We start from the raw sequence: 17,642 nt of genomic DNA, 5'->3' as shown, positions 1-17,642 counted from the left end.
GGTGCTTTTGTACTTTTCCTCCTTTTCTGCGAGCCGTCAGATGGAGTGGCTGCTGCGTTTCGGGCCGCGTTCTTCGTGTTTGCGCCATTTTGCCTAGTCGCAGCGAGCTATGTCTCGCAAGCGGAAAGCACTCTCCTTTAAAGAGAAATTAGACATTCTTCGAAAGGTCGATGAGGATCCCAAGAGGAAGAGGACGGAGTTGGCTAAGGAGCTAGGCCTCGCAACGTCAACACTGAGCACAATTGTTGTACAGCGAGACTATCATGAAAAACGTGCTTTCGTTCAACGTCAACGCGAAGCAAGCGAATTCGAACACGCTTATTTCGAACATACCGCACACCGACAATGCTCTTAGCAGCGCGCCAAATCACGCGGCGGCGCCTCCGACCGGCATTGCTCCGACAGCGCCATAGAGCAAAAGCTCAGGAGAGACCCCTCAATGCCGCGCGCGAAGGAACGGGGAAAAAAAAAAAAAAAAAAAAAGAACCCGCGGTGGAAATTTCCTTCTCTCTCAAATTGCAAGGTCGCCGTTTCTGCATCGCGCCGGAACAAGCGTGTACGTGCCGACTAGAGTGTTCTAGACAACCGGATTCTAGCACACACTAGTGCCGACGTCTCAGCCACGCGGATAAAATGGCAGTGAACCCTTCTCCTCTATTTTCTAGTCACGTGCTGACCTTGCACGCTGCGGCAGCAGCGCAGAGGGAAGCAGCGGCGGAGGCACAGTCGGGCCAACGAAACTGCCACGCCCGCAAACGCTCGCTTCCCGATAACGGCAGAAAACGAAACTTCAGGGGGCGGCTAAAATAAGCTGGCGCCAGCACGGCGGCGGGCGCGCACGGAGATGTGCGCACGCAGTCGAAGGTGAGAGAGCTACGAGAGAGTTGAGAGGGAGGGCGAGGGGAGCCACCGAAGCGGCGGAGTTGACGCGGCCAAATCCGCTTCCCTGCCGCCCTCCTCCCTCACCTTCGACGGTCTCCGCGCGCACCCGTGTGCCGGCGCCGCCCGCTCGCTCCCTGAAGCTTCGTTTTCTGTCCTTATCGGGAAGCGACCGTTAGCCGGCATGGGCAGTTTCGTGGCCCGCGCTTGCTATGCGCTTGCGCGCCGCGATATTTCACGACTCGCACCGTTCGTGCATCGTGCTATCGTGCACGAATACTTCAAAAATACGTCCTTTTAATTTGAACAAATTTTCGGGCCCCTTCGAGTTCGAATTATCGAGATTCGACAGTAGTTTTAATTGTGTTTCGATGATACGAATTTCGGCTAATACGAATATTTTTCGTGACCCCGTGAGATTCGTATCATCGAGCTTTTATATTATAATTACTATAGTACTTGAAGATGGCTTAACACATGCTGTTAATGAAGTTACCTTATTGACCGGTGCAGTAAAATGTGTTCACACTGAATCTCACCACTTTCAGAGCTCTCAAAGAGTGGAGAATAGAGTGTACTAGACAATGGTCGAGTGGGCCGAACGGCGCTCTGGCGCTGAGGCACCGCGTGTGGAAAAATAGTGCGAGAGCGCTGCGAGCGAACTGGATTGGGGCGAAGACGCGCTCCGCGGCATAATCAACGTACTTTCGTTGCGAGTGCCGAGGCCGATTGCGCATAGTACGCTCTTAAAATAGTGCTTTATTTCATCTGTAAATGTATGTTTACACCATTTTGCCAAACATATATATTTGAGGCACGGATTATACAACGCGACATCTTCAATTTTGCTGTCGTTGTCAAGCGCGTCGTCTGCTAGCGAGCGCGCGTTCGCTACGCGGACGCTGGTGGACGCCCAGTTTTTCTCGCGGAACCTCTGTGAAGTACATTTTTTTAATGTTTTAGTTGCTTCGGTGCGCCCATGACCCCTTACGGCATGTACCAAGTGTAGTTTTAGCCAGGTGAACTGCTGTTTTTGCCACTGTCTTCCAAAAGTAACTGGTATCTGTGCAACATGAAGCTACGTAAGAAAATTTTATTATTGATATCGTCTCATTTTACACGCGCTTCTTGTTGGTGGATATTGATCAGGGACAATAATCGAAGAAAACAATATTAGAGCGAAATAAACCAGGTTTATTAACTGCGTGGCGCGAAGAATGATCAATGTATTTCTAGGTAATTAAATCAAAGGGTACATAGAATATATATATATATATATATGTAGGGGGAAAATAACAAATATTATAAATGCAATAATTTAAAAAATGAAACTCCCGGCCGGAATAAGCGCACGTGTTTGCAGTAACAAACACACTTATTAGTGAATATTAGAAATAAAACTCTCATTCCTAGAAATAATATTCATAGCAGGCAAAACGCGCGCGCGCGCGTGTGTGCGTGTGTGTGTGCGTGTGTGTGTGCGCGTGTGTGTTATTGACATACTACGACGCCGAATAGTCATTTCCGTTCGAATGTAACGCATGCCAGCACTATTGAAATCTCAAAGGTGAGTGACTGCATGCAAGTGAGGAATGTTATTCCAAATGATTTTGCTGCCGGAGAGTCGTGGCTGTTGCGCAGGGGCGCAGTTCCTGAGAGAATTAACGGACGGGAGGTCCAGTCTCACCATGTTTGCAGCCCATTAAAACTGAGCGCCCCACGTGGTACCACACTTATCTTCTTCAACGAACGCAACAGATCTGCACATATATCTACGTGTATGTGAGACATGCCATTCCTTTGTTTCATTATGGTCGTCATGATAGTGCACGGGATAACTGAACACAGCCGTTTATAATATACAAGCTGCTGAGTTGAGCGGTCATACATTTGGGAACAGCATTACATTTACACATGAAATATAGGGTGATCAGCGTAACATGTTTTTCTGGGAAATCAGGCTCGAGAATAATTTATGTTGTTTACACCCCCAGAAATAAGCCGAAGAACGCAGCCACCTGCTTTTTTCGTTTTCTTTTTTTTTTTAATATAAGCAAATTCTTGGGTTTTACGTGGCAAAACCACAATATGATTATGAGGCATCCGGTTTAGTTTTTGCCACCTGGGGTTCTTCAACGCGAACCTAAATAGAAGCACACGAGTCTTTTTCCATTTCGTTTCCATTGAATTCCACGACCTGGATTGAGACCGCGAGCTCCCAAATTAGCAGCGCAACGCCGTATCCACGATATAGGCACTAATTAGGCTACCGCGCAGGCTTTCTTTCTTTTTTTATTTTTTGAAGTATCGAATGGAAAAAAAATTCCACGTACGGCTTACGGCCAAAGATTAGCATATAGAATGGCTAACTAAAACCGTTTTCGGCATGCGAGGTCCGACTGCAATAAATTTGACCCCGTACCAATTACTCTACATTCCGTTACGCGAGAAAGGTGGAAACTTGATTGGAATGTTGCACTGCAGTTTACTTTTTTTTAATCTATACCAATGAGTCCCGTAAATCTAAGTACAAGGCGTGCGATGGGGAAGATATGCTTTACTTGTTTGAAGCGGCAAGCAGGAAGGTTACATATGTTACAATTGCTTCGTTTGCTTTTCACAAGACCTACTGATAGAAAACTATATGCGCAACAATACACACGAGAGATACATGCTGCTTGAAGAACGAGAAAAATATTTTTTTTCTCCAAAGGGAACCGTACAATAATATAGTAGAATGAAAGCCGACACTGCGGCCGCAATGCACGCGCAATCACCGAGCGGCATTAGAAAATAATAAAAAATAAATAAAGAAGAGAAAGGAAAGCAATTTATTCTTAAGGCATAAATACATGTCATATGCATTTATGAACCCCATTTGATCGGTCTGAACGCAAACACCAGTGCGCGAAGTAGTACGAATGACCCTGCCGAGCAGTATCGCCAGCAGTTTCCAACGGCGCGACCTTGAAGCGGCCCAATCCACTTCGACCGCAGCGCCGCCCCAATATTTTTCCACATCGCGCGCCTCACTGCAAAGCATGCGCCGCCCCAGCCGCTCGTCTCACTCGACCACATTCTAGTACACTCTAGTGGAGAACAATGTGACTCGCAATTCTCACAAGATGGCAGTGCCTGTTCTAGTAGTACTGGCCAACAAATGGCTTGCTAAAGGGCAAAGCTACTTCCAAAGCCACCATAACCAAGTTTGTAAAGCCCATCACCATTTTTATGTCTAACACATTGAACAAGTTCTTCATTGCCATGCATAGGGAGCATAATTGTTCCGTACCAGGCTCTTTACTCATCAGTGCTGCTAGTAATTAATAATCAATGGGATTACTAGGTGTTTGACATGCAGTCGTGGCACCCAGTAACGGTAGACGATATCTCTATGATAAAGCTCGCAAATATCAACATTTAGAGTTCCTTTAAATGTAACTGATGGCCTTCTGTCTATGTGCTCGAACACCTCGTACACCTCATACATACACCTCATACACTTCATACACAAATATCAGATAAATCTACAGTGAAGTGTTAACCTCCAAAAACATGCTGATGCTCCCTTGCCTCATGCTTCCTTCAACACAAGTAGAAAGACGAGTCAAGAAAACACGCAGCAAAACAAGAAAATTCAAGATTTACCAAGAGCTGTGGTCTAAGAAGATACAAGAGCCACGCACCAGTAGCATATTGGCGGTTCTTGGCCTTCAGATTGATGGTCTGCTGCATCCAAGCTGCCGTGGCCACATACTCCATGTGCTTGGTCCTCCACATGTGGTTGAAGAGTCGCAGGTACACTGACATGCAGTATGGCGTGAATACCTGCACGCACAAATGCTCACTAAGCAGGAAGCCTAGCTGGCCGTTAAATTGCAATATGTTCATTATAGGCAGTGAACTTCACTGAGTTAGCTGACAGTAACGCAAGTTACATAACCATCTATGTCCATGTCCACCACTCTGGTAACCCTTTAACACTTTCTTGCCATGGGAAAAGCAGCAGTTTCTGGGCAGTCCCCCTAGTATAAATACTTTTTTTTTTCTTTCTCAAAGGGCATGCTTGATACTAATGTATATAACATCAAATTGAAGAGGAAAAATGCTCTTTCTGACAGTACTAGTCTCACACAACATTTCATAAAAATAAATTGAAAAAAAAATATCTAAACAAATATTTTGTAGAAAAAAAAAAGTGTTACATAAAAGCGTCATTGCTGCTTCACACATTAAAAAAATTTTTTTTCAGAATAAACATTTTTTACTGAAAGGACCTGTGCAATATTTCAGCAAATATCAGCTTTCTATGAAAAAATTTCTAGAGATATAAAAGAAAACGTTAACCCTAGTGGCTAGCCCTAGCAGGATGCCGATGTCGACTCCCAGCAGTCTTATCATAAAAACTTGACTGCCTGCGCGGCCGCTGGCAAATGATCTCGACCAAAGGATGTTAACACTCTGCAGATAAGAACTGTGACCGTTAGAACATGCAGGATATCTTTACATCGGTGCACGGCAGTTCTGAAACAGCTCGGCAAAAAAAGCGAAACTCTGTTCTGAAATCTGACAACTGAAGTTGTCTTCCCTGTCAGTGCTGCTGATGTGAAGATAATGTCAACATTGCCCGAAACCATACCATTGGTCACTGACTCTGACACTCAACAAAATCAGCTTTTTTTTTATCTCACTGAAATTCGTTTTTCTTGATTTCACGGCCCCACCCGTGTGAAAAGAATCTGTTCGGGACTAAGCTTATTTCCATTAAAGGTCGACTTTTAATACAACAAAATTTCAGTATACCAAAGTGCTGACTTTACCAACTTCATTACATCAAGGCTTAACTATTTTTTTTTTTCATATGCCATTAAGTAACCCTGAGCAGATGCTGAGACATCACAGAGAGCTCAGGCAGAAGCTTTATGGTCAGACCACCATCGATTTTTGCTCATCCATCCTCACGAGTAGCTTCGCCTCTTACCATGCCGATGGGTCCATCGACGCGGTAGAACAGGCTGAACACATCCCAGCCAGTGTCACCCGGGTTTATCTGTAAAAATGTCGATAACATGAAGATGGTTGGCTTGTTCTTAGAGCAAGCAGGTGACAGATTTCAGGCACATTGTCAGAGCATTTTTTTTCACAACCGCCCGCATTTATGCAGTACCATAGTCGATAGAGTTTCCTACAAAAAACAAAAAATTACTAGAGGGAAACCTGGCACAAGCGCCTTTGGGACTGCAAGAATGACAATTCAGCCAGAATGGAAATGATGGGCAGTACACCATGAACTTTTAAAAGCCTCGTCTTTCTTCTGACTTCAAACGACTTTGTGTGTTTGAAAATTGATAATTTTAACAAAATATTGCATTACAAATTCAATTATTTGCAATGATTATGCACGTGCACAGAGTCTTATTACTTTTTGTGCTTAGAAAAATATGATTGCTTGAAAATTTAGGCCAACAAAGGCAAATAAAGCAAAATAAGTAGAGCCACAAAAATGTTTGAAGCCATGAGGATTAAGATTAGACAAATCCATGCACTAAACCTCGTTCCCACGATAGCTGAATGATCGCCGCACCAAAGATCACTGCAGCAATTTTAGTAGGAAACTTTATGCTATAGACAAGCTGCCCAGCATGATGTCACAAAGATGTGGTGGTCACATTTTGGTGAAAGAAAACAAGAAATCAACAAACTCTATGATGAATCTCCTCTGAAGGCTTTATCTTGAATCAGTATATGAAAGACCATTACACAGCACGGGCGACTTGCAACATTCGCAAGCAAAAATAAGTGCGGTTTGTGCATTCAACACGGCCTTGAATAAGCAAGTCAGTAAGTTACCACTTTTCATGATCTCGAGAAACTGTCTGAGACGTGCGGAGATCTCAAATAAGCTTCGGATAGGCATATTTTAAATTTCAAATTGTAAATATATCTAACTATTTGGTGATCCCCTTCAGGCTCGATGTACCTGGGATGAACTGTATATATATATATATATATATATATATATGCAAATTGAACTATGTTATGAATGAATGACAGCAGCTGCAGAGAAACCCAAAATAACCACTTTCCTGACATGGTTTAAAAATATTCAGCAGATTAAGTATTGACAACCTTACATCGAGCAGTTGTATTTCAAGCCGCTTCAGCATTTCAGGGTCCACAAACTGTGCGTTGGTGGTGCGCACAGCCTCATCCAAGGCTTCCTTCAAGGAGTGGCCGCGCAAGAGCTGCGCAGGCTGGCTGAGCTGCTCACTGCAATGACGTAAACAGGAGTGTTGTCACCAAGACAAGTAAACACTAGATGCAAATCAAACACCAGTGAAGCAGCTTCTCATGACTAATTTACATTTTTCTATATCTTGGAGGAGCCATCACAGTATGGTTATGCAGACTAAGAGCTCACACAAATCTGTATTGCAGGCTTGAAATGAGTGCATTTGGACATTCGCAAGAATTGGAGACCTCTTGCAAGCTTTCATTTACCAATTCTTCAGCAATGGATCCTCTGAGCCCAGATTAGTATTTCTCTAGATGATTACATCTGCCTGCTTTTTATACTTAACATCTGTTTTTACAATATGTATTCTGTACACCGATCTTTAACAGGAAAGAAAAAGCATAGGCTTGAGCTGGCACTGTGCACAGCACTTCACTCGCAAGACCTCATCTGTGTGTCTTATTTTCTTTTTTAGATCAACATGGCATACTGATAGGGTAAGGTTCATGGTAATGTTCATGTTCACTGGCTGTCTGTAAAGTAGTCAAAATAAGCTAGTCATTAGAATTTGAGATTAGAGCAAAAAGGTCAAAAAAGAAGCTGCAACGAGGTTCGTTATAAAAACGATAACTGCTTGAAGGCACAGTACAGTGTAATCCAGCAATACGGGCTCTAACGCAAATCACGGCATGGGTCTTCTTTCTCGACACACCATGGACAACACAGCTAGGGGCGCGTCTGCTTCATTACAAAGGTAACAATAAGTCGGTGCGTCAAGTTAGCTGACACTGTAATTATGCACCAAAGTAACACTGGGAGTTAATGCTCATGTCATGAAAGGGAAAATTATCATCCATCTAAATGCAGGGGGATGGCACCTTTCTATTTCATAAGTTAACACCCCCGTCATGCTTTTTCATACCACTTGTTCGATCTATGACTTTGATACTTTCTTCCATATATAGTTGGTCATGCTAAGAAGGCTAAAGAGACTTTTCTCACTGTTTGCATCCACGACCAAAAAATAGCGCGCCATGTAATTAAATGTCAAATAAAGTCTCATACTTTTATGTTGCAAAAACATAGGTAGTTATTACAAGAAAGACATAGGAAATCTGAACCTTTTTACCACCAAACTAGCTGAGTAACACATTTCGGCGACCAGTGGCCACAGCGCATCACTTGCGCTCGCGACCAAAACATAGCATGAAACATACATACACTGGAACCACAAAGGTGCACAAATAATATGTCATTTGACATAAACTTGCATCCACAAGTTGTTGTAATATAAGAAATAGTTTTTCCACAGCAAGTGCTGCAGATCAAAGGCTACTGTACTGTGAAATGTACAGAGTGAGACATCGATGACCACACTACTTCCATATTTTCTGCAGCATTCCCTGTTAAGTATAAAACGGAGTAAACACTAGTTATTGGAAGTGAGGCTCAACTTACTCTAATACATCCATCAGGTGGCGGACAAAGTCTCCTTGACCCAACAGAAGAAACTGTCGCAAGGCCTGAAATAGATAATCTTGCATCACCATTGCTCAACAGTTACGGTTCTCAAAGATAAAAATAGTTGCACTGTAAAAGTATCTTTTGTTCAAAAAGATCCTTTCAAGGAAGGGCATGGTTACATCAAGCATGCATTCAGAAATTACACTTGCTCATGACAGGAGAAGCCATGATAAAAATTATTGTAGCTTGCTGCTAAAAGACAATAAGTTGATAGATGCATAAGAAATTCACATTACTTTCTTTCTAAGCTTACTGTTTACCACTAATGTTTTTGTGTTGTTTGTAAGACAGTGTATTAGGACAGGGTGCAGCAACTGCAGAGGGATACTAACCTGCAGGTGCTCCTTGAACTTGAACTCAGTGTTGAACACAGAGAGGACCCGACAGTTGCGTGTGTGGTATGTCTGTTCCAGGAATTCTAGAAAGGAGTCTTCTTGTTGCCCGTCCAACAGACACTCCACTGCACATGCACAGTCAAAAGATATACACCACCTATCTTGTATGAGAAGTCCCAGGGGGCACTATTCAAAGAGTAACATTTGCCAGCACCTCTCTCTTACACATACTGATAGCTTAGAAAGAGGGTGCAGAGGCAACAATGCCTGCTTGCAACTTAGGTGCATGGAAGTCTATTTGTTAAGCACAAAATTTATAATAATGTTTTGAGAAAAAGCCTCAAGGAGGACACCAAGATCTCAATGTAACCTTATACATCATTCACAATGAGAGAAGACCAAGTAGGCTACCACACTACAGGCCATACTTCACTGCAGTTATGAAAAGCCGCAGTGCGACAGTGCCGTTTGAGTCAGTTGGTGGGCATGCGTATAGGATTAGCAGTGCCAATTCAGACATGGGACAAAGTAAAGTATGTGTTCATATCTTACTCGGTCTTTATCTGCTTTCACTCTATTCATCCAAATAACGCTGCAACAATACTGTCATATGAGCAAAACACATTTCGCAAATCCACATGCTCAGTGATAACACTTTATTTTGAAAAACAGAAAAAAGAAACAAACTCCAGCTTTTTGTGTTTGAACACAACAAATGCAGTTGAAAGGCCCTTGAAAAGTACCATGTTTCATAACTTCCTAAAGTCTGCAAGAGCGGTTGCTTTTGCCAACCCATCATCATGGCACCTGCCACAAATAAAGCTTGATTTGCACGCAGTGGCCAGCTACAATACCACATTTCCTTGTCTGCTTCACTATTGGCACCATTTGCACCAAATACAATATCATTATATGGGCACAACTCACCGTAAGGACGCAATATTTAAATAGCAGGTATTATGGTCCAGGGTAAACTTTCAAATAAGAAAAAAAAAAGAAAGAACGAAAAAGGTTTCTTGGGCTTGCCGGCACGTCATATTTCCCTCGTACTTGTGAAGCACACAATAAAGGAAGAAATTAATGCAGAAAAGTATAAACACAAATAGCACTGACTTTCAGCAAATGTTCATTTGTGGCCATACATGTCATACATTCACTTGCACCACAGAGTGCCGTCCATAAAAAACAACTTTCATGTGCTATTTAATACCTATTTGATTTCCTTCATATTTATTAATTATAACTATCTGGTGCTATTGTCTCTGTAGTATGTTGGAGCATAAGACACCTACAGCTCTGGTGAAAAGGTGATTTATTATTGCTATGCACATTTTTCTGTTCCAGCATCCATGCTGGATTTTAAATGAAGCCTGATTCAAGCGAGACTTGTAGGCCATGAAACGCCCAACTTTTCTTTCTTTCTCTACGATAGAGTTGCCTTCTGTTTATCCGTTAGCTCACAGTGAGCCATCGTTTCCATGTGGGGAAGTATCCTCATGGCACTTTTGGCTGGCAAAACCATTCAGAAAGTGTACTAAAGCTGGTATTTCTTCTTACGTGGCTGAATTTCAGGTTATTGCTATAACATCGAGATTTAGGGCAAGCAATGTAATAATTACAAAGACGCATGCCACATTCAGTCCTTACAAATATCTCGATACTTCTGGAGCCTGGTTCAGAAAGGCAAGCACGCAAGAATTAACTTAGCAGAAAAGTAAAGGCTACAGTTAAGCATGACCATGGAAGTTGGACAAAAAAAAAACTTGTGCCAAACATTCTTTTGTAATGCCAATTTACAAGCTATTAATACACCACAAAAGCTCTAAAATGATATTTTCATGCATTCATTATTTCACTGTGGCTTTAACCTTTTGAGGGTCACTGTCAGTGCAACCACAGATTAGAAATAATGAGCCGTCTTGGAATGATGCACCACCTAGTGGAGGTGCCGCTACCTCTCTTGAGTTCTAAATAATGTTTCTTGATTACCTCTCGGCTCTGACCAGAGCTGATTTTCTTTGCTTCAGGCTATGGTGGATACCACTGCACTGGCCTAGGAGTATTTAGCATGTGCTGTTGCGGGTTATGAGTGCCACAAAAATTGATTTCTATGTCTCGTTTCTAATCTTTCAAAGTGTTACCACAAGATGCTTGTTTTCATGGTTCTCTTATAGGTGAGCACTTACTTTGTTTACGGGCAACCACTTGCAGACAGATGAAGCCACCACGCATACATCTTTTTTGCGAGACACGGGAGAACTGGTTGTACCTTGTTTAGCAATCTGACAAACAAATGCTGCAAGTTTTTCACCTGCTTGGCTTTCCTGAACCACTGAGTTTGCTTGCAGGCACTCATATGGCATGTCCTACTATCAATACTGCCATGGGTGCTGGTTGTTTCAATGCTACTTTAAGATGAAAAAAAAAGTTGAGAAAATTTGACCGTATTTGCGAAGAATAAGACCATGAATACAGCACACTTAAATACTTTTTGTCACTTCAATGACTCCCAAAAAAGAATGGACTATTATTTTCCTGAAGTAAGACACCCTGGAGACATTAAATCCTCAATAAAGATATCAACTCAGGCAGAGACATATTTACCAAAAAAAAAAAAAAACTGATTAATTCAGAGGGTTAATGGCTGATGTTTTGCTGATTGAGGTCATGGCACAAAGTTTACCGTCAGTGTGTAATGCATGCAGGTAGAGGCCCGAAAATTTACCTGCATGAGGTGGAGGCAAGTCGGCTTGCTGCGGCAAATTCTGGCAAACATGATGTAAAAAATTGACGGCCTTGCCTGTGCAAAGAATCTGCATAGATGTAGAAGACATGATGTAGAGTCAAGGTATCTTGGCCGCAGTTTACAAGCCAAGATATGTTTCTTAAAACAACATGCAATATAAATAAGAGCTTCAAAAGAGGTGATAGGGCCACCATTCTGCTTCACAAAATTTTGCAATCTGGCAGAGGCGCTTGGCACGGGTGGAAAGTATACAATAGTTGCAAGAGACTGTTTTGTGCCACAGCATTTACTACAAATGACAGTGCCCCATGGCAGTTTCTGTCAGATTTCTAGCCAGTATTCAATACATAAAGCAGAAATTCTCAAACTATCATGTTGCATTTTATCATGGTGCACCATGATAATGTGCAACTGTAAATTTTTCTGCAGGACTCGTTTATACACTTGCACTGGCTTCACTCTCCTAATTGCCAGCTCAGTTTTCCTTCTTTATTTTTTTGTTTTGCTCTCCCCTTACTCCAATGTTGAGTACATGTCTAGAAAATGCTAGTTTAAGTTGACCTCTCAGCTTCTCTACAATAACAATTTCTCTATCTTGGTTCCCAAGTTATAGCTCTGTAACCATGCACTTTTATTTTTACTTTAAAGCACTTGATCATAAAGGTTTCTTAAGCAGTTCATTCATTCAATTCATTTATTTTTTATTTACAGAGAAATGGGGGAGGCTGAGGTTAAAAGTTGCCCCTTGCGGTTTGCAATTTGTGCGATAGAGCCTTAATCAGCAACAGCTATTAAGCAGCTCCTTAATTAATGATGATCATAACTGAAGCAGCAAGTACTTCAGCTGAGGAGCAAAACTGCCCTCCATTCGGAGAAACAAGAAAGAGTGTTGAATCCAGGCACATTCGTAAGATGCACCACTGCAAGAAGCAAGCAGCAAACATGAGCAAAGTATAGACAATTTTGTGGGCGCACCTTTCGGGCCTGTTCTTCAGAGAGGAATGACGGCATCATACTCTTGCGCAGGTAGTACTTGTCGTGCCAAAGACTCTCCACGGAAATGTTAGCGTTCATGGCGATGAAAAACTGCAACACAAAACAACATAGACATTTCGCAGCTCTTTCCTGATCCAGTAAGCTCTATGAACGACAGTAAAAGGGCACAGTACAAGCTAGATATAGAGAACTTTCAATCACTATAATAAGCTTCGCTGTTTACTGTGCTACAGTTGCATGCTGTGGCCTGGATGCAATCACCACCACCGCCAGCAAGCAGTTTTCTCACACTCTTGTCACACTCTGAATGCGTGACATGAGCTGGCTTCTACTGAATTTTGTCAACTTTCTGCAGAGTCAACTTGACTATTTACAATTGGACATGACTTTCGGTGGATAGTGAATTCCCACTTCCAGGCAACTTTCAAGCTGCTCAGAGTAGGACGAATTTGCACATCACGCTAAGAATGAAAAGCATTGCAACCACTAAAGGGCACGCTTATCCTCATCTATCTCATAGAGCAATAAACATTCAGTAAAAGAAACAATACTCAGCAAAGTAATGCTGAAAATGCATAAGGAAACTTACAGCTTGCCACATCCACATATCATTGTTTAGCATCTGAGCCGAAAACTGTTTTGTTGCTACTGTGACCATGATGATGGATAACAATGCTTGAACTTTACACTTCATGCCAGTTGTCATTTCTCACTGCTTCCGTGTGTACTTTTTTCCGCTCATTTCCTCATGCTACCCAAGTTTGCTTGCATATCGGGAACAAAGGGCCATTTCTCCTTTTCAATGTTTCTTGCTTTATCATTTTGGCATGTCTGGATAGTTATAATCTGAACTTACAAGGGCAGTACGAGTGAGCAAAATGTGCAGAACCTCTTACCTCATGATGGACATCTTCAAGCTGCCCTGTCTGGATCCACCGGCAAAGCATGTTGTACCACGGTTGAAGCACCTGTTTATTCCAGAGAAGGTTCATCAAGGGTCACCCACTTGAAGAAGTTCATGACACCCATACAAACACTCGAGGCAATATCGGTGGCGCATGTGCAACCTGCACGCAGGTTAGAGGGCTTTTAGATACACAAGCTACACACAATACGTTTGGCTGCAAGAACAATCAAGTTGAACTGATGCATCATAACGCTCAGCTCAATCGACTTGGCAGCAGAGCCAGCACAGCATTCTGCCGTCCGCGGCTGGCATGAGCATTGTGCACAAGCACAAATAGCATTCCTTCTGAGAAGCTGCGTGTATATGCTAGACGCCACAGAACGGACAGTAAATGACAAGCTAAAATTATCTAATTCTTTCATTAGGCACTGACAAATGCTAACAGTTCTCTCTTGGTCTCATTTCGTTCTCCACTGAGGTGCAATGCTTGCAACACCACTAGTAAAAGAGGCAAAAAGAGGCACCATCACTTGTCTTTAAATCAAGCAAGGAGTCCCATTCTCAAGGTCAAGCCAATAATTCTAATGACATCAAGATTCGTCACATTGACAGAAATGGGCACACACGCAAATAAAACATTTCTTTTTTCTCCTTAGTTTTTTGGTTACAACGATGAATCCATTTTAAATGGAACATTAAACAATTTTGAGTTTTGCACGCATTATCGAAAGAAACATGAGCCTGCGACACTAGCCCACTGCAATTGGCAAACGTCACTGGGATAAAGAAATGCATAGCTCGCCACTGTCCAAATGCGTGCATAATGCATGCCAGCTGCACCAGCCAATAGTAGCGCTTCTTAACATACATGGAAACAGCAACGAATCACGAATCCAGTTTTTCTTCTTTTCGCTTGCTTCTTTTGCACGATGAAATACAGCAATGCAGCTATCTGAAGCTCCAATCTGCTCTATATAATAGTACAACAATGACAGCATTGTGTTAACGAAAAGCAGGGTGAAATGCAGTGTGATGGCACCTCTCGAAGCCTAATTTTCTAATTGATTTTTGTGGATAGCACACTAGAAATGTGTGATTTTCTCAAATTCTCACTTCAGATTTCTTTGTTATTTCCCCACATGATAAAAGAACACCTAGAAATCACACGAGAAAAAAAAAAAAAATTTACCAAGCTGATCATTCTAACTGCCGAGTCCCCCATTAAGGGATGGGCGGTCAACCATAGCAGCGAGTGGCAAACCGGAAGAGTGGGTGGCATCTCCTTTGCAGCCCACCATGGGGAGAACTCTGGGCCAGTATACTGTAGCGGTGCGTTATGCTTTATTCTATACTAGTCTTATCCACCGCTCACGGCCGGCTGATCCCGTTGATAACGTGAGCGGACCGTCGCTCTGACCACTGACCAAGCGCGAAAAGGCATTAGCATTAAAAAGGCATCGCTACAAAATACCGGCCCTGGTTTGTTTTAAAGCGAAGCTTTCTTTGTGAACGCTCCCAGACTTTCTCGACAGCGGCTGCTGGGTGTTGCTGGGTGCTGCTGCTGTCTTACCAAATAGATCACACTTAAAAAAAAATACTCGAATTATGTGCCCTATGCTCTAATCATTCGGCCACAATCGCACGTATACTTCTATCGTGCCAACGCCAGCTAGCTCCAAGATGATTGCTGCGCGTGTCACACTGCGTAGCATGGGTGCCCGAGAGCACATGCGCCAGCTTCCCTTACGCCAAAGACGCAAGAATGAAGGGGGAAAACTTGTAGCATTTGCCTAACCGTTTCGCGAAAGATTTTCTCTAGATAGATTTCTAGATGTAAGCTGGATCTGCATAATATTTTATGGAGTCATCCACTCGCACACCCAAATTGATCTGGTCACTTTGCTGCAAGCTGTAAAGAGATACCTCCCTCTATCGCTTACAGCTATCATGGTCACACCTCAAAGACTTGACTATTTTAAAGGAAAAGTGCTGCCACTCACCGCAAGGAGGAGTCTGCGTGCAAGAGCACTAACTTCAGGATTCCCATTGGCTAGAGATCCGTGGAGCCGGCTGGCTAATTCACCACCCTTGAGCTCTGGACACAAAAAGTGAAAGCACTTATATTACCGTATTTATTCGATTATAGGGTGGTCACAATTATAAGGCAAGGGTGCCAGTTGAAGGATCCAAGAAAAAAATCACCAGCCCTTCGCCTGTCGAGAAAATGGGGGCAAGCGAAGCTTGTCGTGTGTGTATCTGACCTTCGTGGTGATTTTCTTTCTCTTTCTCTCTCTCTCTCTTCCTTTCTCACTCTCTTTATTTCTTTCTCTTTCTATATCTCTTTCTTCCTTTCTTTCCTTCTTTGTTTCTCTGACCTTCGTGGTGATTTTCTTCCTTTCTCTCTTTATTTCTTTCTCTCTTTCTATATCTTTTTCTCTCTTTTTTTGTTTCTCCGACCTTCGTGATTTCCTTTCTTTCTCTCTCTCTTTTTCTTTCTCTATCTATTTCTTTCTCTCCCCCTCTCTCTCTTTATTCCTTTCTCTGACCTTCATGGTGATTTTCTATCTTTCTCTCTCCTTCTCTTAATCTTTCTTTCTCTCCTTCTTTTTCATCCCTGTTATGTGCTAATGAGCTTAGACCCTTTCTGCGCTATTGCCAGGATCGGCCCACTTTTCAGCGTGACACCGCCACCACCACCGAAACTTGTGAGCCTATAAAGCTTCGCTTAAAAGATATCGCCATATAGTGTGGCTTCCCAGCATCATGGCACGCACTGCCATCAAGCCACATTAAGGCGAAAGTCGCGCTGCCGTGAAGCCACACTACACGGCAAAATTCACGCTGCCGTGAAGCTACCCCTAAAGGCAAGAGAGAGAAAGAAAGGGAAAGAAAGACAAGGAAGTTAGCCAGTGTAAATACCGGCTGGCTACCCTGTACAAGGAAAGGCAAAATTTGCGTATATGGCAGGGGGTGACTTCGAGGCTAGAAATTCTTAGAAAGAAACCTAGCCTTACATCCGAATAAATACAGTACTGACCTACACTGAGTAAAGCATGAAACTGGGCTAGATGGTGTTTGTCTTGTAATGTGCAGAGTATAGCTGAGTAAAACTAAACCATGATAGGACACACCAGGCAACGATGACAGAGTGCAACTGTCATGCTTGTCTCATTGTACTCAGTTGTACTCAGTGCATTACAATATTACAGCATCTACATTGTCATGCCTCTGACATATCTAGTTTTTTCTTTGTAGTAGTAGTACTTGATTTTGGCAGAAAGAAAAAAGCCTGTATAAAATGACTGCAATGACACCTGGCTTGGCAGCTTTGTGGCTATGACGTTCTGATAAGCATAGGACTGGGGAATCGAACCTCAGCTACCGCAGCAGTAGTACGATGAGAGTACTATATTGCAAAAATGCTCATGAACACAGTTAAATGTAAGTGCACACAGAAGAACCTCAGGTGGTTAAGGAGGACGTGGTGTATGAAGTCACCTTTCTTATTTCTTAGTGGATTTTGATGAAAACGTGAAAGAAGACCTATTCAAAGAACTCTGCGTTCCAAAATGAGTGGTTGAGGTCATGAAATTTTTACAGCTTTTTCATTTACGACATATATTTTTCTTAGTTTTCATATTTTATGAGATGACAGTACAAAAGGCATCTACATAGACTGTGAACAACTAGTAGAATAATTAAAGTTAATCTGGAGTCATCTACTAAAACTCTGAAATACAACTCTGAGATACAGCTTTATTGGCATTTGTGCATTTCTGACCAGCCATAATCTTTGGAATGTATCCTCGTCATGAGCTCATATAGGCTCACAACAGGACGACGACCTCTCGATGATCTACCAACTACCCCCATCTTGCACCAGCAAACCTCATCCTGTGCCTCCAAATTATCTAATTTTTCTTATCTAATTATCTCCAAATTATCTAATCTGTTAGTACTCTAATAGACCACCGGCTATTTGCTCTATGCACGCACGATCTGCAAAACTCCTTTTCTTCC

The 17,642-nt window shown here is 42.5% G+C and overlaps 1 protein-coding gene across 1 annotated transcript in view; it reads right to left on the bottom strand.

Annotated features, from left to right (window-relative positions):
* LOC119442732 (gamma-tubulin complex component 3 homolog) overlaps window positions 1-17,642 on the bottom strand; it is a 48,928-nt gene that overhangs the window by 17,466 nt on the left and 13,820 nt on the right. The window contains exons 10-18 of the mRNA XM_037707724.2: window positions 15,623-15,717; window positions 13,612-13,683; window positions 12,695-12,805; window positions 11,699-11,786; window positions 8,971-9,098; window positions 8,573-8,637; window positions 7,014-7,149; window positions 5,861-5,929; window positions 4,566-4,707 (exon numbers count right to left, since the gene is read on the bottom strand). Of these exons, the coding sequence (XP_037563652.1) occupies window positions 4,566-4,707; window positions 5,861-5,929; window positions 7,014-7,149; window positions 8,573-8,637; window positions 8,971-9,098; window positions 11,699-11,786; window positions 12,695-12,805; window positions 13,612-13,683; window positions 15,623-15,717 (906 nt within the window). The remainder of the gene's footprint in view (window positions 1-4,565; window positions 4,708-5,860; window positions 5,930-7,013; window positions 7,150-8,572; window positions 8,638-8,970; window positions 9,099-11,698; window positions 11,787-12,694; window positions 12,806-13,611; window positions 13,684-15,622; window positions 15,718-17,642) is intronic.

The sequence above is a fragment of the Dermacentor silvarum genome, chromosome 2 (assembly GCF_013339745.2).
Source record: "Dermacentor silvarum isolate Dsil-2018 chromosome 2, BIME_Dsil_1.4, whole genome shotgun sequence".
Classification (NCBI taxonomy): Eukaryota; Metazoa; Arthropoda; class Arachnida; order Ixodida; family Ixodidae; genus Dermacentor; species Dermacentor silvarum.
Note: the sequence above shows the minus strand (reverse complement) of the source record. Positions and strands in the feature narration are given on the sequence as shown.